The following is a 23,748-nucleotide window of genomic DNA, read 5'->3' as shown; positions in this document are numbered from 1 at the left end:
TTGGTGCCATTTCAAATATACTGCATTTCTGCCTTGGTGATGATCTGTGTGTGTTTTGTGTCTCAGCATGTGTATGTGTATAGTATATGTGTATGCAAGTGAACATGTATGCAACACATTTGCATCTGTATGTGGTAGAAGTGTACATAGGACAAGTCTATCGATGACACAAATGTTTGTCAGCACAGAAATCATTGCGTCTTTGTCGTTTTTAATTCGTAATTTGTAGTCTTCGCACAGTCGGTCTTGGTACTGTTTTTACAGTAAACATGGTGATGCAATTCACCAAGGCAAAAATTTCGTAAAACAGATTATAGAAGTTATTGAAACCCTTCAGAAAATCCTGATGTGTAATATCTGAACATAGAGCCTTTCTCTTGGGTTCTGTAGCATCTGCTCCTGTCTGTTGCAGCTGTGCTCTCTTGTCAATGTGGTTTTATACAACCTACACTGATGTGATATATATATATATATATATATATATATATATATAATTTGCCGATAGTAATATCATATCTCACTTTACAAGTACTGTATATTTTCAAGAGACTCCCTTGCAGTCCTTGACATCTACGAGGATTTTGGTCGCTGAGTGTTTGTTCTGCAATCATGTGGCTGTCATAGTAACAGCCATACACAAGAATACAATCAGCAGGGCGTCCGGGTAGCATATTGGTCTATCGTGTTGCCTAACAACACGGGGATCCCAGTTCGAATCCCCGTGTTACCTCCGGCTTGGTCGGGCGTCCCTACAGACACAATTGGCCGTGTCTGCAGGTGGGAAGCCGGATGTGGGTATGTGTCCTGGTCGCTGCATTAGCGCCTCCTCTGGTCGGTTGGGGCGCCTGTTCAGGGGGGCGGGAGAACTGGGGGGAATAGCGGGATCCTTCCATGCGCTACGTCCCCCTGGCGAAACTCCTCACTGTCAGGTGAAAAGAAGCGGCTGGCGACTCAACATGTATCAGAGGAGGCACGTGGTAGTCTGCAGCCCTCCCCGGATCAGTAGGGTGGAGCAGCGACCGCGATGAATCGGAAGAGTGGGGTAATTGGCTGGGTACAGTCGGGGAGAAAAATGGGAACCCCCCCCCCCCCAAAAAAAAAGAATACGATCAGCATCACATCTTTTATTTTCCAGAAAGCATTTAGCCCAGTGCGTTATCGTATGTAATGAAGGATGGTACTGTAGCCTGTGTGTCTTTGTTGTGAGAGTCTGTTTCTGCCTGCCTGTGTGCGTATTAAGTGGTCATGTGGATATTTCCTTCCTCACAGATTCCTCACGCACAGATAAGAAGGAGAGTCGGTGTCCGACGCCGGGCTGCGACGGCACAGGCCATGTGACGGGCCTGTACCCCCACCACCGAAGCCTGTCGGGGTGTCCGCATAAAGACAGGGTGCCACCAGAAAGTAAGAGTTATTGTTAATCAACCAGGCTACCCGTTAGATGGTTTCTACCAGTTCATTGCTTTCAATTCCGTAACGTGGAGGCATCTGCATGTTTTCCGTGATTGTTTCTGTGTCTAGTTATGGCTCATCGTGTGTGTAATGCTTGCAGTTGTTGTTGTTGTTGTTGTGGTTCGATTGTGTTTTATGTTTGGGTGGGGAGTACAATGACAGGTCAAGAGGACCCTTTGCACGGGATCGTGGTTTTTCTTGCTGATTACCTGCCTAATGTGCCTTGGAGTTGAGGCAGGAAATGAGGCCTTGTTGATGTGCAAATGGAAGCAGTGAGGTGAATTGTGGGATTGTCAACAGCCGTCAATCAATGATTTACTTTACTGCATGTGCCTTTATTGGCTCTTTCATTGGACTGACTGACAGTGATTGAGAGCACATGATAATCCCACCCACTGCTGCTGCTTGTGTTAGCGTAGAGGGTATGCTAGCTGCTATCGTGAAGGTTAAGTTATTTGCATGCTCCTTCATGGCATGTTTTATGCAATGCATGCTTACTCGTTAGCCAACGAATTGTGGTTCAATTTTGTTTTTCTTTTTTTTCTTTAAAAGGTGTTTTTTTGTTTCAAGTCGCTAGCGTCTTAGGCGTTCATTTCTATCAGCATTTGAAAAGGCATCGATCTAAAAACCACTGAGCCTATTTTGGACAGCCAGGCCGTGAACCCTAATCATTTATTTGTATTCTTTGCTCAATTGAATTCCATTAAAAAGGGATCCAGAATCATATCTCTAATCCACGGATCAACTGAGATGGCAATAAACGTTAGACTTAATGAATAGCGATTCCCTCCTCGGAGATTTTGGCCCCGGCTATTTAGTCCAATTCAATATGAGCAAGTTTATCAGTTAAAAAAAACCAAAAACCTTACTATCCGTTACATACGGCATGAAAATGAAGTTGCGATCTTCCACGACCTAGACTTGCAGTCATACTAAGAGGCAGCTTTTATTAATGACAGAGAAATTAGTGGGCATAAAAGCCGGGCTTGTAAAGACCAGCAGTGTCAAAGACGGCTTATGTCCAACGAGGTGTCATCCACACAAAGGTCCCTGGCTTGGGGCGCACTCGTCTCGCAGAAATTTGGGATGTTTCAAAGAGGTTGACCTCGACGGTTGACCTTGACCACAGTGAGCTCCAAAATGGATTTTGGGATAGGTTTTAATTGATTGTTACCCGAGATTTAAGGATGTGCTGTGCCTATGTTCTTTCTCCTGTTCCTTCCTTGTGTTGATCATGTTGGCTTTTTGAGGAAAATTATATCTCTGATACCATTAAATTTGGATCACAAATACCTCTTGAGTTTATTATCTTTTTTCCTGCTTAACCACTTCACTGACTTCAGCTTCACTTTGGAGGAAAGATAGTTAGGTATACAATAATTACATGCTTATGAGGGGGGAAAAAATGCCGTGAAGGCATAGGTGTGCACACATTTCATTGAAAAGTCACTTACAATATGAAGAAATTTAATGAAAAAATCTGAAGTGTGCATACAAGCAGCGCGCTCATTAAGGAAAGGGCCTCTCATCTCAAATAATGGCCCCAATGTGAGCAAAGCTTTATTCATATAACACCATTATAAACCATGGTCCCACGGTTCTCAGCTATGCAGTACTGAAATACTTAATACGGAAATAGTAAAAGATGAAAAATTAAAACACATAACAATATGAGACTAGTCTTGCTGAGCCAGACATGACTGTAAAATGATTTTCGGCAAGAAATTTAAAATGGAGATAAAGGAAGGTTATTTATGACTTTAAGCTACTTACTGCCGTGCTGTCAATGCTTTTGATTGGCTAACTGCTTTTGCCGGCGTAAAGGCCCAGACATGTTTCTATGTTGGTACGCGTAAACATCTCTGCACATCGCCACAGAGAAGGGATTTCTGGGTAACTGCTTCACACAGGCTAACAGTGTCTCAGACGTGCACACTTCCAAAATCTCAACACCGAGTATGCAGGGGTACACCCATAGCCAGTGCTGATTGGTCATGCAGGGAAGGCTACCTGCTGGCACCACACAGAACATAAGACAAAAAAACACAACACAGTAAAAAAAAGAAAAGAAAAAAGTGGACACATGTCAAAGGTTTTCCCACTCTGTTTAATTCTTTTATTTTCCATTTTTCCGTTTCTAGATTTCGTTGGTTGCTCCTGTGTAAGTCGGTTTTGTAAACACAACACTGCCCTCTAGGGCACTCACAATCGCTGCGGTATGTGCAAGTATTTAGGCAGCCACCGATGTGTGCATCAGTGTCAATGCCTTGTACACGTTTGCAGAGACACCGGTGTTCAGCCATAAAGCTAGATTATGGCATCAATAGGCATCCATTTGGTGTCTTTATGGGGTCAGTGGTCCCATGAAGACAGAACCGTCTCCTCACCACGTGGAGGTAAAAATGATAAAGGTATATGTCGTATATCTGACTACCTGCAGGCACTCTCAGCAATGGACAACCCCCCCCCCATGAACAGATTTGCTGTGCTGAGTGGACAATGTATTATTAATGCAATAGCTTCGTTTAATTTGGAAATCACACAGTGCAGGAGGACTCTTCCCAGGGAAATGTGAAAAATGACGATTAAATTATATTTCATATTCATTAATTCCCATTTGTTTGCTCGCTGTACCTCCTTTCTGTACAATATCAAATATTTAATCACCCAACAGGGGGGGTCTTTGTTTTTACTATCAAAGTGAATTACCTTTGCGCAGGATTACAAAATACGCTAATATTCTGCAGAAGCGTTTGATTTAATTTCTTAACTCCTCTCGTTGATTAGCTTTCTCACAGTCCCTTGATGTAGCTCCATTGGTACATAGTGTATCTAGCTCAGTCCAGCGGCTAGAAGGCGTCCTCCCGGAGTGGGCCTGGCAAAACTGGGGTATACATAATACACTGGCTCCTGGCATATTGAGGTGGCGGGCCTGGTCCAGTTACCTGCACTGAACACTAATTAGTATGTCAGGGAGAGAGGATGATGAGGGGTTAAAGTTTAAGGGGGTTGATAATGATGAAGCCGATGCCAGTGGGGATTTGGCCCCATACAACACCGGTGTCTAGATGACCCTTCCTCGTGCCCCTGCCTGTGGTACTCCAGCGGGTCCTCTCGGACATCCATAGATCATTAATCTAATTGGTCGGTTGCCGTGGGGATGCGAGACAGTTATGGACTGTTTTAATGGTAAATGGTATTGAAGGCTATACTCGCCTACCTAACAATGTGCAGATGATAACAGCATTTTCTACCAAGGAGCCTTATTCCATCTGTCTGGCTTTTTCTATTGATTTCTGGGGCTTGTGTTTTGCATGATTGCTAGCTGTTGACTGCTCTGTTCTCTGCATGCCCAAAACTTCTCTCTCCTGTCTCTTGCTTGCTTTGTCCTATTAGACTTAAATGACTTCCTTTTATTCATGACTGTCCCCTTTCCATGAATACTAATTTGGAAGGGCCGGATAAGTGGAAGCAATATGGAGGGAAACCTTGCTCGCCCTTTCAGACTAGTGTTCATTAAAATGAAGAAGAGGTCATTTGGGTTCACGTGGGCTCATTTCTTAATGATGTTTATAATGCCAAGCTGCTCACACACTAATAGAAGTCATGCGTGATTGTGGGGTGGCTCCTAACCTTCCCTGTCTTTCACTCCCTATCCTCCATCTGTACGAAGTTCTGGCTATGTATGAGAATGTTCTTAAGTGTCCTACGCCCGGCTGCACAGGACGCGGCCATGTCAATAGCAACAGAAACTCCCACAGGAGGTAAGTGATGGCCTTCCCACCTGAAAAAAAAAAATGGCACTGTCCATGTTGCGTCCTCTTTTCTCACTTTGGGATTTTGTTTGGCCATCATTTTATGGAGGTGCTGTCTTTATTATTTCTTCATCTTCAATGTATGACCATGATTCTATGCTTTGTCCCCCCCTTAAATATATTTAAGTTCATGTTTTTTATCAACGCTTATATATCATGTCTCCACGATTCATCTTACTCCGAACGTTGGCTTGATGATAACTTTCAGGTGGCTCAACAGCCTCAATTGCGTAGATCCATCCAATAAGGTCGGCAATTAGGCTGCAGCTATTCACACCTCCTGCAGCATAAATCATTTATCAGCTAGTGGTGAAAAATGGCATCCATCAGGTGCAGGTTCGGGGGGGAGGGGGGGGGACTGAAATAGCAGCGCTGCCCTGCCAGTGCTGTCAGACGGGGCGAGGTGACAGTGAAAGAGGAGTGTCACCCGCAGCAGATGCTCGGGGAGTCGGGGCATAGCGACAGCCATTAGCACCTTTCTGCCACTCAGCCAGGGTGACAGGAGAGGTGCAGACCTGGGAGGAGGAGAACGGATCCCCGCTGTGCTCAGTGACACCGATGTAGCGAAAGACGGGCACGTACGCGGATGCACGTGATAAACTCCCACTTTTATGGGCAAAAGATAATACAGGTCTGCCCATGCTTTTGGCACGCCGTCTCTTGCCATGCAGACTGCTACAGGCCGCCGTCCTTGGCACGAGCACGCAGGAAATTTGTGCATGCCTGATGACAAGTTCTCGCTGAACACAATCCTGTACTTGCTTTGGGCCATTGTCGAAAACCATTTCACACCGTGGCCCAACACCCCATAATTGACAGGATGAATGGACAATAGGGGTTAAGGATGATGATGTGTACTTCACATTTAGCCAGTTAGTAGACAGGAAGAAGCTTCACATTTGTGATTTTTTTCCCGACCTTCAGTATGTTTTTGTGTTTATGTTGTGTGTTTGTGTGTGTGTGGTGTTTGTGTGTGTGTAAGCAGGATGTAGGGGGATGTATATGTATGTTGCAAATTTGTCCATGTGGGAATATCTATTTCGAGTATTTTCCTGAACCATTCAGCCAGAACTATGCAAGCTGTTGCCAATGGCATCATTATGCAAAGTGTTGTATGAAAATTAATGATTTTACATTTTAACAATATTCTGTCCAAATTTTGAGATTGATAGGCCGACCAAAAATAAATAAATACATTCAACAGCCGTTTTCCAAAGGCAAGACTGTCTGACAAGCGGCCTAACAAGCCAGCTATTTGTACTAAACATGAACCCAGTGCAGCGTTTTCACTTACCGAAATTTGCCTTGGATACACGTGCAGCTGCACCGCTCACGCCGCCGTCTCGTTTCAGTCTGTCAGGATGTCCCATCGCCGCAGCCGAGAAACTGGCCAAAGCCCAGGAGAAGCACCAGAACTGCGAGGGCTCCAAGTCAAACCAAGCTTCAGACCGAGTCTTAAGGTATTGTTTTGTTTTCCCTTTCTGTCTGTACAGTCGGTCTCTTAGAAGCAACGTGAACTGTATTATGGAAACCGGACGCGTCACAATAAAAGCATGTAGCCCCTCAGCCCCAGCTGTCAGTGTGTATGGTGAGCTCTTTGGGGTGCATTTCTCTACTGTTGCATTAAGTACGTGTAAGATTTTAGACAGGTGGTTGCTTTCAGCCCACCTTTGGATCGCTGAACTGTTATGGGGGGGCATCCGGGTAGCGTAGTGACCTGTTCCATTGCCTACTAACACAGGGATCGCCTGTTCAAATCCTCGTGTTACCTCTGGCTTGGTCGGGCATCCCTACAGACACAATCGGCCATGTCTGCGGGTGGGAAGCCGGGTTTGGGTATGTGTTCTGGTCGCTGCACTAGCGCCTCCTCTGGTCGTTCAGGGGGGGTGCTTCAGGGGGCTGGGGGGAATAGCGTGATCCTCCCACACGCTACGTCCCCCTTGCGAAACTCCTCACTGTCAGGTGAAAAGAAGTGGCTGGTGACTCCACATGTATGGGAGGAGGCATATGGTAGTCTGCAGCCCTCCCCAGATTGGCCGAGGGGGTGGAGCAGCAACCGGGACGGCTCGGAAGAGTGGGGTAATTCGCCGGATATAATTGGGGAGAAAATGGGGGGGTATATGTAAGATTTTAGGTAGGTAGTTGCTTTCAGCCCAGCTTTGGATCGTGGAACTTTATGCGTAGAAAATTGTCACAGAATGATGCTGCAGTGATGACTTTTATTTGGTTTTCTCCTCTGTTTTATAACGATGCTGAAATCCGCCGTGTTTGTTTTGTTTTTATGCTCCCTTGTCTCGCGGGAGTACTTTCAAGATGCTGCATGTTCATTTCTGTGTTTACTTATGAAGGCAAAATGCTTTATTGGAATTAAATGAAATCGGCCTTATTTATCATGATTGCGTATTCATTTGTAGTCATTAGAATGACAGGGTTTCTTTTTTTTTCCTTCTTTTTTTTTGATGATCATGGAGATGCTATGATGAAAAGTCATATGCAAATGTAGATCTCGTATCCGTGTCTAATTGGACATCAGCGCCACGACATCTTTCCATTTCATTTCTCAGTCATCTTAGATGGGGACTATAAAAGCACAGCAAATACTTCAAGTACCTCAAAGGAATCTAAGTGATTCCTTTGGAGATCCTGAAAAGGAGATTCAGGAACCTGATTTGGAAAATTTCCCCGAACGGGCCAAACTCAACCTTCTTTTTTTTCCCAGGGGTTGTTAAGTAGTTCCACGTGGAGCTTTTTATCAATCTGCTGAGATCATAATTCATATTATCACCAAAGAATCCTGGAAGGTTTTCTTGAGTCCCCTCCTTTGCATTTGCCCTTTTTCTTCTTCTTCTTCTTCTTAGACCAGTTCTCAAATTCTCTATCCTTCCCCCCCTGGGCAATGTTGAGTGCTTCGGTCCAACTTGCACCCCCTCGTCATTTATTTTCCAGGCCTATGTGCTTTGTCAAACAACTGGAGTATCCACAGTATGGTTACAAGAACAATGTCTCCACCAGCACGCCGCGCTCCAACCTGGCCAAGGAGCTGGAGAAGTACTCCAAGACCAGTTTTGACTACAGCAACTTTGACGGTAGCAACAACCACCAAGTGTATGGGAAACGCGCCATCGCGCCCAAGGTCCATGGACACCGGGACACCTCCCCGAAAGGATATGATGGTACGATCTTCCTCTGTGCATACGACAAACAAGTTTTCTTTTCTCCTTTGTCATACATTGAGAAAATCATACAATAATTTCATGTTATTCTATAACAGTAATCATATAATAACCCACATTCAGTCGCTCCCCTTTCCTCAGCCCTGTTGTCCTTTGCCATTCTTCTCTGCAAACATCATGTCACACATGCCAGCAAGACTAGCACATCTCTTTTTTTCCATTTGTTTCCATAATTACAGTGTGTGTGTCGAGGGCGTTCGTTCAGGATGGGCACATGCTAAGATTGTCACAGGACTAGTTTGTCGTATTCATCACCAGGTCATAATGGCTCTGTGTTATTTGTAAGTGTTAGTTAATTGCAGTGTGTTTGTGATCCAGGACTTAGGCTCTCATATTGTTGCAAATATCAAGTCAGCCTGGAGTTTCTGTATGACTCCTTCTGAAATTCAGCTTAATTTTTCCTCACATTACATTTTCTGTGAGGAAAGTTATGTTAGGATACAATATAAATGCTGAAAAGCCTGTAGTTTTAGTAATTACAGGAGTCTTAAAGGGAAATAATCATGATTTTCAATATTATATATACACGTGGTAAGGATAACACTCCATTAACAGTCATGATAACGAGGTGGCAGAGTTGAAGATGCTAAGATTTTCATTGGGAGTGACGAAGAAGGACAGGATTAGGAGCGATTATATTAGAGGGACAGCTCAGGTTGGACGGTTTGGAGACAAACCAAGAGAGGCAAGATTGAGATGGCTTGGACATGTGTGGAGGAGAGATGCTGGGTATACTGGGAGAAGGATGCTGAATATGGAGCTGCCAGGGAAGAGGAAAAGAGGAAGGCTGAAGAGGAGGTTTATGGATGTGGTAGGGAGGACATGCAGGTGGCTGGAAGATGCAGAGGACAGGAAGAGATGGAAACGGATGATCCGCTATGGCGACCCCTAACGGGAGCAGCTGAAAGTAGTAGTAGTAGTAGTAGTAGTAACAGTCATGATACTGAGCAGTCACCAGTGTGTCTCTGAAATGCTGCTGAAATTGTTTGGAAGAAGTGTCCACCAGTGACATCACTGGGGGGACACCTATAGGCTACATTGAATAAGATCGTGATCTGGAATATAGGCTACACTTCTACACTGAATAAGAGAATGTGAATAACAGTGCTACATATAGCTGTTGCAGCAAATGGCACCAAATGCCATGAAGTTGGTGATTCATAGATTGTCTGCAAGTGCAAGTGGCGTCACTGGTTGACACTTTTCTGCACAGTTTCGGCTGTGTTTCAGTGACACACAGAAGACTGCCCAGTATTACAGCTTCTATTGGAGTGTTATCCCTACAACAAGATGATGTTGAAAATTGTGATTGCCCTTTAACCCTTTACTGAAATAGAGAAAGTCCGTTACTCCCCTCATATAATGGCTGATTGTGTATGCTAGCCTGAATTCTCACATGTTACATACAGCAGTGATCTCCCACGTGATGCAAAAATGAACACGCCCATAATCTGCAATGCATCCTGCAGCCAAGCGTTACTGCAAGAACTCCAGCTCAGCCAGCAGCACCACCAGCACCTACGCCCCGAGCAGTAGCAACAGCAGCCTGAGCTGTGGAGGAGGGGGAGCAGGAGGTGGAGGGGGAGGAGGTGGTGGGGGAGGCGGTGGCAGCAGCGCCAGCAGCACCTGCAGTAAGAGCAGCTTTGACTACACCCATGACATGGAGGCGGCCCACATGGCAGCCACGGCCATCCTCAACCTGTCCACACGCTGCCGGGAGATGCCTCACGGCCTCAGCGGAAAGCCACAGGACCTCTGCTCGCAGGTAGGCGGGTTGCTGACAACATCGCCACAGTGTTTTGGTTATATTCATGGTGATTTTGGATCAAAGACAACATTTTTTTTAATTATTATTATTATTATTATTATTACAAAGTCAGTCCTGCTAAAGGAAAGCTATCTCATTGCCTATCAGGGGGATTTTCTTTCCATGTGTCAGTGTTCATGAAAGCACAAATATCTCCTGATCCAACACTGTGCTATCTTCTGAAAACCAGCAATCGCTAAACCTGTGTAAAACACTGGTCTTCCACTGCAGTTGAAAAAAATATATATATAAATAAATCCATTGACAGAGATTATCACTGTGCTTCCTTCATTATACTAATGCTGGCAGTGAAGGCTGACAATGATAGGGGATTGTTGGGCTGCACACATACAGACAAACACACACACACACACACATATACACACACATTCCATTAAGGATCCAGAGCAGCGTTGCGTCTTACACTCGGGGCTCAGCAGGGCAGTTTTTTATTTTCCGTTGGGGGATCAGATAGGAGCGGGACGAAGCATCGTTTGACACGGCGTGAGCCCAATGTGTCATTTAAGAGGCGATAAGGTGACGGTGTTCCTGTATTATCTCTGTCGATATGCTGAGCTGGAAAATGGGGGCCAGAGAGAGCACAGCGGAGAGCTAATGCTGGCTTAATGGTAATGTTGACAGCACAGGCCGGCGGAGAATGGCAGAGAGTGCGAGAGCAATAAATATAAAAAGAGAGATGGACCAAAGTGAGAGGTTGGCTGGTTGCTGAACATTGTGGGGAAAGAGGGGGACGCAATGAGGAGTAAAGAGGAGACAAGACAGTGTTTTGGCAGACAAGTGGGAAAGCGGGGGGGTGGGGGGGTGGACTGGTACAATGGAAGAAAGTTGGCGGGTACAAGAGCCCAGGGCAATCAGCACTCCTGCCTCCTCTCTGTCCTCTTCTGCCACCCCCACACTCCTCTCCCACCTCCCCTTAGTCCTTCCCCTGTTTCATGACTCGTACCGCTGGTGCTGCAGGGCCATGCAGGTAGGATGCTCTCAGCGCAGGGTGGGAAGACTTCAGAGGCTCCCTGTTCCTCTTTCATCTCGACACCTCACTTCGTGGCACACGGCTTCCCGTCATCATTTGGATGAAACTTGAATTGAACCCATGCTCACATCCATTCCGGTCTGGTTTTGATTTCAGCCTGTCTCTCTGTCACTCTGTCAGTCCGTTTGTTGATCTGATTCGCTGGTTGGTTGAATCAGCGAAATGGTTGAAGACAGTGTCTGTATTTTGTTATTTTCTTGATTCGTTTGAGTCAAGTATTATGGCAGGTTCTTTAAAATAGGGGTCCCAAAAACAGTGAATTGCTTTGTTGTCAGGTTAAAACCATTTTCATGGGAATCGATAAATTTAAGCAACGTTGGGGCATCCGGGTGGCGTGGCGGTCTATTTCATTGCCTACTAACACAGGAATCGCCAGTTCAAATCCCCGTGTTACCTCTGGCTTGGTCGGGCGTCCCTACAGACACTATTGGCCATGTCTGCGGGTGGGAAGCTGCACTAGCGCCTCCTCTGGTCAGTCGGGGGTGCCTGTTCGGGGGGAGGGGGAACTGGGGGGAATAGCATGATCCTCCCACGTGCTACGTCCCCCTGGTGAAACTCCTCTCTGTCAGATGAAAAGAAGCAGCTGGCAACTCCACATGTATCGGGATGGCTCGGAAGACTGGGATAATTGGCCAAGTACAACTGGAAGAAAAAGGGGGGAAATCCAAAAAAAAAAATTAAGCAATGTCACTAATGAATATATAGAATTTAGGTTGCAAACGTCACAAGTTTAAAATCCGTGGTTGTTTATCATTTAAGCGTCTACTCATATAAAGAATTGTTGATGTCTTGGGGGGGCGAGTCAGACAAATGAGAAACAGAGGAGAGATAAAGTGCTGAGATGCAAAAAAACACAGAAAGGGCACAGAGAGGAGCCAGACGAGAGAGAGAGAGCGAGCAAGCAATGGAGCGAGGGAGGGAGAGCCAGAAAACAAAGCTGATTTTATTTTAAGAGCTAGAGGAGGTGGGTGGAAGTAATGTGGGAGGAACTGGCCACTGACCTCTCACGCTCTGGTCTTGTCTTCCTGGCACTGTCATGGCAACACGGGTCAGAGGTCACCGGGAGGTCAGAGGAAGAACAGGAGATTTCTAAAGTAGGAGGCCCGCGTCTGTTGTTCCTTCTTGACACGACAGGGAGGGTCACGTTAATTGGTCGGTGACATATTAGCGATTATGGCCGTCAAGGAGAGGATAGAGGACCACTGGGCGTCTTCACAAGGACAAGTCATGTCAACACGTAATGGATGGATGGATGATGGATTTTGCCCCTCAACATATTGTCTTTCATTTTACAGAGCGACGCCCTCCCTCTGTTTCTAATGGTCGATAGGTTCTTCGCTCACTGTTTTCTTCACCCCCTCCTCTTTCTGGCTTCCTCTCTGTCTCTCTGTCTCTCTCTCTCTGTCTCTCTCTCTCTCTCTCTCTCTCTCTCTCTCTCTCTCTCTCTCTCTCTCTCTCTCTCTCATTCCATCCCTTCTCTGTCTCTGAGGCTGTTCAGACCTGGCATTAACATGCGTTACAGGTGGTCAGCTCTAAGTACATCAGTTCACACCTGCGATTAGGATGCATCTCCACATGCGTCTCGAGTGACCACCTGTGATCGGATCTCACTTCCCCGCTCTGTATGCAAATCAGCAGTACGTCACTGCGGTAAGGGGCGCGGCTTAACCTCGGCTGCAAGCGGACAGAGGGAGCGTGGCTCCACCCCGCGTGAGTGAGCGAATGAGAGACGTTGTTAAATAAAGCCTGTGTTAATAGCCTAAAACCGTGTCCGCCTTCATCTCGAGCCCTCCCCGTGGCGCGTGTCATCAGGTAAACAAACGCGTACAGAAACGCACTCGAAGCAACAGGCACTGAACAAAATGAGGCACCCTTGCTCACTCAAGCCTCGCTTTAATGCGCCGTCAATGAGTATGACGTATTTCACATCGGTAAATGATCACTGTCAATTATTCTACCAAATTATGTTGTCATACAACATTTGAAGTGCTCTTAAATAAATAAAATAAATCATCCCATATCCCAACTGCACTTCCTTTCTTTCATGTCTATTCCAATTTGCTGTGAAGCACAACAGGTTTTTGAAAGTGCTGTGTAAACAAAGGTTATTATTCTGATGGCGATGATGATGATCTGTCCGAAAGCCTTCAGACCCCTGACCTGACATACGACTGCATCTAGTCTACTGTGGGTGAATAGCTTCACGTTATTACAATGGCATGGACGCAGCAAATGCACGTCGCGCCAGATCGAGACGATCTGATGAGGAAATTTAACTGAGTGAATTAGGCGCGTCAGGCTCCCATTGTTTGCCTTCTTTCACTATGTGCTCAAAATACACACTAAAAAATTGAAACTCGTTCTTACAACTCGTTATGTGAGAAAATGTACCAATTCTCAACCCGAACCCTGTCAGGCTCGACCTGATCATGTCGGTTCAGGCTCCGATTTTTTAATTACTCCAGCGGGTTTGAGAGGGTAGGGCTCTAGGCTGCGGTGGATAGATGAACTTGAAGCTGAAGTTAAACTTGAATGTGCAAGCGGGCATGGGCTCTTCCACAGTTGCGGGTCTGGTTGTCAGAAATTGCAGATGAGATGAACAAAGAAAACTAAACCAACCCCAGAGGAGGCTTTCGTGACCGCCTAGTCAATTTACGTCCTCTGCACGTCCCAGTCCTGGGATACCTATGGGTTTACACTTCAAATGCGTTGTGGACAAACGTGTCCCGGGCAACCTCCGAATGTGGCCTGAGCGATCGGATCTCAAGACCGGGACGGTGGGCCGCCACATCGGTGGGCCGGTGGACCATCAAAAAAATCCATGACAGGCCCTGTGTGTCTGTCGCTCGGGGTGCGCATGAGAGCGTGTTGCGTGCGTTTTCCGGGACTGGGCTCACTGGCCAATCACAACCTAGTTCGCGAATGCGCGTTAACGTTCTAGACCAGTGTTTCTCAACCGGGGGTCCGCGGACCCCTAGTGGTCAGTGGTGTAATTGCAAGGGGTCCGTGAAAATAAAATGTCTTTAAAAAAAGATCTCAAATGTGACTGAGACCTTTAACTACCTAAACTATAAAGGGTAACAGGACTTTTTTCTCTAATTACATCTGTTTCACAAGTCTAACTTATTGTATTTTAATAAGAGATCTCGCTCCCATTTGCATTGTTAAAAGTTACTGCATAAAAATTCTGTTGTTACATATATCTGAAAGTTACTGAATACATATTCTGTTTTGTTACATATATCTGAAAGTTACTGCATAAGAATTCTGTTTTGTTAACTGTATCTAAGTTACAACTGAAAGCTCTTATTTTTGCCCCAAAGAGTGAATAAATGCTATAATGCAATTTAAAATGCAGTTTCTACTGTTTCTATCAAATTGCAACCCCCCTCCCCCAAGATCAGGTGGAGGGGTCCTCAGGGTAGATCAAAAATACGCAGGGGGTCCAGGACCCCAAAAAGGTTGAGAACCACTGTTCTAGACAAATGCAAAAGTAGCGCGCAGCAGTGAGATGGCCAACGAAACCATGGACGAGAAGATGTCAAAAAGTAAAGGAGGGGCTGAAATGTAGAGAAAAAGGGGAGCAGACATTAGAGGCACTGGCTCCCAAATGTGAACAAGCACGAAACCGTCCAGACCCACGGCGCACACTGCGCGTGTAGGTGGGGCAAGGCAGTGTTCGGTGAGAAAGGTGGGGGGACCAGGAAGTAGAAATTATGTTCCAGGGATTAGTCATATCCTAAAAAGTGTCACGAGTAAAACTAGGCTAACTATATAGCTAGCTAGCTTTGGCATGTCCTCACCTCTGTGACGTTATTTGTTGTCCGCCGTGCGTCCATTCGTGAGTTGCGAGCACGTCCTACTAAACGTTCCTCTCAGGTCTTTGCGTATAGGGCGGGGGGGGGAAAAGTCGACATAGTGTTTGAGCATCAGCACCCTCTAGTGGCCAGCAACGCTATTTAAGAGGCGCAGACTGGCGCGGTAAAATGGACGTTTAATTATAGGCTAGGCTACATGTTCAGTGAAAACTTCTGCAACTTGTGGTTACAAAACGACCCCACTGATAGTCTACTTGTTACCGTTTAAGCCGTGCTGATGGCATGTTACAATATAAGTCTGTGCCTACTAAAATATGTCCTGGAATAGTACTTTCCATCACCTGTCTACAATAAAAGACTATATCATTACCAGCAAGGACTAGGGTTCAAAATGTAGTAGGCTGTGTCCTGTAATTACATTAACTCCCCCAACCGTAACTGACTGTCGTATATACTGTACATATATATAATCAACCCTCGCCCCCGGGCGGTTCCTGCAGATGAGTCCAGGGCTAAATTTATTTCCCAGTACACCCCTGCTTAGAGCTGTCCACTTGTGATCAGATTGCCCAAGATGCATGTTAATGCCCGGTGTAAACAGCCTCTCTGTCCTGGCTCCAAGTCTGGTACCATTAATGGTGGGTGGATGGGTCAGGCAAGAGGAGCGTGGGGGCTTTATAGCTTTATGTGTGTGTGTGTGTGAGAGAGAGAGAGAGAGAGAGAGAAAGAGAGAGGGAGGGAGAAAGAGAGAGAGTGCATACTGTGCTATGCCCCAATGTGCTATTTCAGGCTCTACCAGCTGACCCAGTTGGCTGCTGTGAGCTGAGGGTCAGGGTGGACTATGAATGTTCCCCCTTTCTACAATAACTTGAAACGGGAAAGTTCCCAGCCACAAGGCTATCATAAACATGGAAAGGATATCATTCTCATTGAAGCCTAAAGGCTGATGTTGGGAATTCACAGTGCCAGTTGTGAATGGTTGTCTTAAGGTCAGAGTCTAAGACACTTCCTCTATTCAGGTCAGAAACTTTACACCACTTTCCAACATGCTTCATCCAACCGAGGCTCAACCATCCATTATTTATGTGAAGTAATCATAAGGGAAAATGCTTATTGAGATACTAGGTGCTAGCTTGAGTCCACGATGACTGGTGTTGCACTAAAGCTGCGTTGTTCCCCAAAATACATTACATTAGCAATTTTTCTTTTTGATACCCAAATGCACAACAATGATTCCGTCTTTTATGGAGCAATATTTTATGTTATGGACTGCTGCAAACCGACTGTAGCAGCAACGGATTCATTTTTCTGTGCTTTTTGCTGTTTTTCCTTATTTTATTTTGTTTTTTTGGGTTCCGCCACGGCTCTTGCCACATTCATTCCCGAGTCCCAAATCTATCACCCCATGCACCGAGTCGATGTGCATCACAGAGATTTTGGCTTCAGCCGAGATGTTGGGAGAATCCACCCCTAGGGACACTGTCGGATGGAATCAGCATTAAAGCGGGCTTTCCTACTCATGAAAGGAAGCAATGAGGATAAGGATGAGAGAGAAGATAAGAGGAGGAAGTCAGGGGGAGGAATGTTAATGAGAGCAAGGACACAGGGCGGACGATACACACGAGCGCAAAGAAAACGTGCATTCTCATGTGCGCACGCTTGCAAAAAGCACAGTCCTTGAGGGAGTGGGACTCTTTCAGGACATTTGCGCCAGACTTAGACTAAAGCAAATGGTACGCACGCACACACACACACACACACACACACACACACACACACACAAGGGAGGCAAAGTGAATGATGTTCTGAGTAGTCCGACTTTTCAGATGTGGCCCAGTTTGTTCCAGAACACAGTATAGTTTTCTCTATTTTTGGGCTGGCTGGCGAGCAGACAGCGGTCTAGTTTCAGCAACTGCTCATCGCTACTCTCAACCTAACCCGTAACCCTCGCCCCCCCAGACCCCCCTGTTATGTCCACATCCATCAGACTCACACACACACACACACACACACACACACACACACACACACACACACACAAACATACAAACGCACATATAAATGTACTCATACATGCTCAGAGATGATGAAGGCACAAATGCGTGCACAATAGCACACCTATAAATTCTTACATGCACATGTACACTAGCACAAAACAAGAATAAACACACACACACGCACACACACATCCTGGTGACTGGTACAAAGGGTTTGGTACAGAGCATGGTGGGATGGAAGGAACGACAGAGACAGAGAAAGAGAGACTGAGGGGTTCACTGAAGACCCTAATGTGTTTGACCTCTATACTCTTGACTGTAACACTACATTGTTATTGTATACTGCTTGTTATTGAAGACTTGGGCAAAAAAAAAATGTAGACTCAATAAAATGTCCAGTTGTTTGAATTACAGGTGTTCAGTTGGACGCCTCGGTGACCACTAAGATAAAATCTAGCACTTTCCACGTGATTTTCATCACTTGCAATGTGTCCAGCTGCCGTTTTGCCCAGCTCTGATCCTAAAACATGAATATGCCTGACTGTTATTTAATCAGAAAATCTCTTTCTCTTTTATCCCTTTCTCTCCATCCTTACCTTCTTATGTTCTGTGCATCCCTTTACCCTTCCCCATTATCATGCACGTACACACGCACACACACACGCACACACGCACACACACACACACACACACACACACATACATGCAAAATGCACACAACCCCACGCTTATCTCATACGCTGACTGACAACTTGACAACTCCGCCCCCCCCCCCCCCACACACACACACACACACTCCCAAATGCACGCACACTTTTCAGAGTCCCAACCTAGATGTTGATGAGAACGGTACATTGGACCTGAGTATGAGCAAGCGTCTGGGCAGTGGCGCCGGTGGTGGCAGCGGGGATTCGGTGCTCACCCCTCTAGAGCCCATGTCCCCCCAGAGGCAGGCCGCCCTGCTGGGCTCACGCTGCTACAGCATGGGGGACGCCACCGACTGCTGGGACCTGCCTGTAGACTACACCAAGATCAAACGCATAGACGAAGATGAGAAAGAGGTAAAAGGGCAGCGGGTCAGGGTTTGAGGACACGCTAACTGGGCAGTCCGGGGGGGCGGGGGGGGGGGGGGGGGGCAAAATGGCAGACGTGGAACTTTTCTCCTTTTATAAACAGTGAGTAGTACTGGCTAAAAGTGGCCGAAGTCATGTTTGAGGAGTTTGTTTTGCTAGTTCACATCAGTGAAATTTCAAGTTGGTAATCAGCATCTTTACAACGTACCGCAATTTTCTTGTTAAGTTTTGTGTTATTATTTGGTAAACGAAATCAAACGCGATTCGTGACAGAACATGGTACTTTTTTTTGCATCGTGAATATTCAATTTTGGAAAGGACCTCTTCATTTTATCACTACGCTTTGCCAGTAGATCCACACCATTATGCTCTACACCCCTAATATTTCTGGCTGGCTGGTCCCTACCCCAACCAAATGCAGTTTTTCCTTGTCTCCTTTGCCTCAAATCATTCCCCATGTATTGTCACCATTAAGATGGATTTGATAAGGATGATCTGGGGTCAAGACAGGACACTGGTTATGACTGGTGATGAAGACAAAGAAGGTGGAGTGAAAGATTTCAAATAAACTGTTTATATGGGTAGATTTATGTTCTATATTGGTGGTTGCGGTCTTAATAACGGTATATCATCGATATTGGGGGGGGGGGGTTTCCGCCATGTCCCAACCCAATTTATCTTCCGTCTAAGCCATTGATTGAACATTCTGCCTTTGAACCAGACGTTTACAGTGCGGTCCGATTGTTCCCCGGCTGACTCGCAGACATATTTGGAATTATTAGAAAGTCATATTAGGGGGATTTTAGGGTAAACTAATGAATCTGCATGTTAATTGATGTCAGCGTTGCCATGCACAGAGGTATCTGGCTCTGTTTTGGATCATGCTCCCTGCATGCTGGCTTTCTGTTTTTACATTTCGCTCTTCTCCAAAATGAATTATGCAAAGTAGCACCTTGGGAGGGAATCAGAATAGCTCATCTCATCAAAGAACTGCTGGAAATCAATGCACCACTGCTGGGTGCGCCTGTGTGTGCAGCTGAGTGCATGTGAGCCTGTTTGGGAGTTTTAGAGAGTGTGTGCATATCTTTGAAAGCACATGTGTGCATGCATGTGTGTGCGTGTGTGTGTGTGTGTGTGTGTGTGTGTGTGTGTGTGTGTGTGTGTGTCTGGCTGTCTGTCTGTCTGTCTGTCTGTGCATGCACATGTGCATGCGTGCATGTACATATGAACCTATGTACTGTGAAGTCCAACCCTAGCCTACTTTTTTCGCTCCGCCTCGCTGTATATGCATGTGCCATTCTCCCTCTGTCTGCGCCTCTCTCAGCTTGCACTCCCCTTAATTAGAGAGCCTCGCTGGCTGAAGCGGCATCGTGCACTCCGAGACAGCTTGAATGCTGGATAATTTGGGCTGTATCTGGACCTGTCTCTTTATGGGCATTACAGTACATACACTGGGAGAATGGAGGAGAGAAAAGGGGATTTGCATCAACAGCCGTCGTGCCCTGGCTGCTTGCAGTGCAGACAAAGCAAAGCCCGACGCACAAAGCCAAACTGTCGATCGGAGACTACACCACAGTGCCATCTAGTGAATGGCTTGTGCATCACTGGACCAAGTTCAGCCAACTCCCCGCTTTTGGTTGTTGTGTATTGAAGTCAAGGTGGAATGAGAGTGCCTGTGCATGGCAGCACAGCAGTGATGAAGTGTGTGCGCTAGAGAGATGCATGCTCACAAGTGTGCAGACACACACATGCTAGCTCAGTGTTCTCCAGGTACCGAGTTAAGTCATTATGTCTCCCAGAGATGGTTTTTCTATCTAGCTTTGGCAGACTGACAATTGAGCCTCAACGAACTCACCCAGGCTCAAGCAATTAGCATTCAAAAGCATCATTGTCTGAGGTGTGTGTGTGTGTGTGTGCGCGCGTGTGAGAGAGCGAGAGCGAGAGATCGTTTGAACATGTACACTACCGTTCAAAAGTTTGGGATCACCCAAACAATTTTGTGTTTTCCATGAAAAGTCACACTTATTCACCACCATATGTTGTGAAATGAATAGAAAATAGAGTCAAGACATTGACAAGGTTAGAAATAATGATTTGTATTTGAAATAAGATTTTTTTTACATCAAACTTTGCTTTCGTCAAAGAATCCTCCATTTGCAGCAATTACAGCATTGCAGACCTTCGGCATTCTAGCTGTTAATTTGTTGAGGTAATCTGGAGAAATTGCACCCCACGCTTCCAGAAGCAGCTCCCACAAGTTGGATTGGTTGGATGGGCACTTCTTTGAGCAGATTGAGTTTCTGGAGCATCACATTTGTGGGGTCAATTAAACGCTCAAAATGGCCAGAAAAAGAGAACTTTCATCTGAAACTCGACAGCCTATTCTTGTTCTTAGAAATGAAGGCTATTCCATGCGAGAAATTGCTAAGAAATTGAAGATTTCCTACACCGGTGTGTACTACTCCCTTCAGAGGACAGCACAAACAGGCTCTAACCAGAGTAGAAAAAGAAGTGGGAGGCCGCGTTGCACAACTGAGCAAGAAGATAAGTACATTAGAGTCTCTAGTTTGAGAAACAGACGCCTCACAGGTCCCCAACTGGCATCTTCATTAAATAGTACCTGTTAGAGCCTGTTTGTGCTGTCCTCTGAAGGGAGTAGTACACACCGGTGTAGGAAATCTTCAATTTCTTAGCAATTTCTCGCATGGAATAGCCTTCATTTCTAAGAACAAGAATAGACTGTCGAGTTTCAGATGAAAGTTCTCTTTTTCTGGCCATTTTGAGCGTTTAATTGACCCCACAAATGTGATGCTCCAGAAACTCAATCTGCTCAAAGAAGTGCCCATCCAACCAATCCAACTTGTGGGAGCTGCTTCTGGAAGCGTGGGGTGCAATTTCTCCAGATTACCTCAACAAATTAACAGCTAGAATGCCAAAGGTCTGCAATGCTGTAATTGCTGCAAATGGAGGATTCTTTGACGAAAGCAAAGTTTGATGTAAAAAAAATCTTATTTCAAATACAAATCATTATTTCTAACCTTGTCAATGTCTTGACTCTATTTTCTATTCATTTCACAACATATGGTGGTGAATAAGTGTGACTTTTCATGGAAAACACAAAATTGTTTGGGTGATCCCAAACTTTTGAACGGTAGTGTATAATAAGTAGGGGTGTGAGAAAATACAGATACACTTGAGTATCACCATACTATCTTTCACAATATTGTAAGTATTTTGTCTCAATATGCCACAATATATTGGATTCTTCAGATTACACACACGTGGCAGCGGTACTTCTTCATTGTGTTGTTCATATCCCTGACCACTAGGTGGCAGAGGCAGCGTTGTTACGTTGCTTCACAAAACCACGACAACAGCGGGCGTTGCTAGCGCCACGCTAGCTATGGTTACTCTGATTTTATGCATATATTGGGGTATGTCCTATACGACTTTTTCTTGTAATATTTGGACAAAATATTACAATATATTTCAGTGGTTGTAGTATCATAATGCATCACAGTATATTGAAAAATGACACTTGTGTTGTGATAACGAAACGTATCGCTAAATTCTTGCCAGTCCAGCGCCCTGGTAATGAGGGCCTGAGGAGCAAAAGAATATGTCTCTTTATCCATCTCTGTCTTTCTCCTTCCTTGTTTTTCTCCCTCCCTCCTTGCCTCCCCCCACACCAACTGTCCCCCACCATCCCGCCCTCAGCCGGATGACTTGGACCCCTTCCACGACCTGCTGGACGACCGCTCGTACGCCACTGACGTTAACATGCCCAGTCCCAAGCCTAAGTATGTCCAGTGCAAGGAGACCAAAAAGGACCTGATAACGTAAGACAACCCCCCCCCAACAAAAAGCTTCCTCCTGCCTATACCATCCCACTTGCTCTCCCTCTCCTCCCCCATCATTTATCATCTTCTTTTGTTGTTCTGTCTTCCATACCATTCCCTTTGCTCCAAATTGAACTCCCTCAGGAGACCTTGTGATGGTCACCCTCTCCTCCCCTCTCATCCTTCCACACCCTTGGCAGCGGCTTGCTAAAAATCACACCCCCAAATTAACCCCACCAGCCTTGGCGCTAGCAAAGGTAACCTCTGTTGTCTGCCTCGTAGTTGTGTCCCCTTGTGTAGTGCCTTATCTTAATTGGACACAGCACCAGCATTTACTGTCATAACATACAAGTATCAAGAGTAGCTGATCACTGCGACTGAGTACACAACCAACGATATGAATCACAGACAGTGAAGCTAAACTGGAAACAATGAAATTGAACTGAAAAAGCAGAAACCAAACCCTATTTTATCTGTAGTTTTCTCGTTTCCTCTCCTTCCTTTTGGGCTTATAATTCTATCTATTTTTCCGGTGGCAGATGTCCCACACCGGGGTGTGATGGAAGTGGTCACTTGACGAGCAATTTCGCCTCACATCGAAGGTGTGACTTCCTTTTCTCCTGGTGGATACTGAGTCTGTCTCTCTGATTTATTGTTTTCAGCTTACCTCGACTATGCTGTCAGACACTCGTAGGAAAAGTTCTCTTATTTGTTAGCCCTTTGACTGTTGGCAAATTGACCTCTCAACACATGCGTGATGCAATACAAACAGGTATTTACAATGGGTTGGCTGATGAATTTACACCTAATCTCAAAGTAGCTTAATTTCTCAGTGGACCATGTGTGATGCCTCCTTAATTAATGTAATTCAGTTCTCAGTGCAAGGCACACACAGCCTTTGCAGTTTGGGAAAACAGTGTTTGGGGTGTTGCATCGTGGCACAGACTTTGAATAACTTGAATAGATGTCAGTGGAGGAAGCTTACGTTGCTCCATGTGCTTTGTTCAGCTTCACCCTGACAATCAGTTTGGGGCCAGAAATTGATAGAGGCTTGTTTTTAAGTTTCACGTCTATGAGCTTGAACGTTAATGTGTTTTTAGAGTTTCTAAAATGTCAATTAGTCAGTGGGCTACATGTTGAACACAGCAGGAAGACAAAGCATGAAAGCAGAGCAACCTTGTAGATATCAATACAAATACTCAGAGGGTTAACTTCTTTTTATCAACTCCCTGCACTTGCACCATGGCTTTTTTGTTTGTTTTGTTTGTTTTTTGTTTTTGCATTGCCTGTCTAGTTGATGTGTCGTGCGTGTGCAAATCTGTGCGAGTGCCGTGGGATCTGTGTGTTGTGTTTCAAGTGGTTGGCTTCTCTTACCATTTTGGCCAATCTAATGTTTTACTGCTATGTATCTTCCAGTCTCTCAGGTTGTCCTTTAGCTGATAAAAGCATTCGAAGCATGCTGGCCACCAACGCGCAAGAGCTCAAGTAAGGCATGAGATGAGTTGCTTATCTTTGTGTGTGATTTTTGTTCTCAGCTCTTTCTGCCCACTATAAGGTCAGCCTTGATTAATGCAGACTCCAAGTGAACACAACAAGTCATGGTGTAGTGCACAGTACAACTAGAAATGTTAAAAAAAAAAAACCCAGATAGAGGAATATGTTA

General features: G+C 45.5%; 1 protein-coding gene across 1 annotated transcript in view; it reads left to right on the top strand.

Annotated features, from left to right (window-relative positions):
• Positions 1-23,570, top strand: part of LOC130133058 (myelin transcription factor 1-like protein) — a gene marked incomplete at its 3' end in the record, with an annotated part of 33,245 nt that extends 9,675 nt beyond the window's left edge. The window contains exons 4-12 of the mRNA XM_056301915.1: positions 1,270-1,404; positions 5,126-5,216; positions 6,620-6,727; positions 8,214-8,440; positions 9,970-10,265; positions 17,995-18,234; positions 21,964-22,085; positions 22,625-22,687; positions 23,502-23,570. Coding sequence (XP_056157890.1) covers positions 1,270-1,404; positions 5,126-5,216; positions 6,620-6,727; positions 8,214-8,440; positions 9,970-10,265; positions 17,995-18,234; positions 21,964-22,085; positions 22,625-22,687; positions 23,502-23,570 — 1,351 coding nt within the window. The remainder of the gene's footprint in view (positions 1-1,269; positions 1,405-5,125; positions 5,217-6,619; positions 6,728-8,213; positions 8,441-9,969; positions 10,266-17,994; positions 18,235-21,963; positions 22,086-22,624; positions 22,688-23,501) is intronic.
• Between the last annotated feature and the right edge of the window lie 178 nt (positions 23,571-23,748).

This window comes from Lampris incognitus, unplaced genomic scaffold (assembly GCF_029633865.1).
Source record: "Lampris incognitus isolate fLamInc1 unplaced genomic scaffold, fLamInc1.hap2 scaffold_219, whole genome shotgun sequence".
Taxonomy (NCBI): domain Eukaryota; kingdom Metazoa; phylum Chordata; class Actinopteri; order Lampriformes; family Lampridae; genus Lampris; species Lampris incognitus.
Note: the sequence above shows the minus strand (reverse complement) of the source record. Positions and strands in the feature narration are given on the sequence as shown.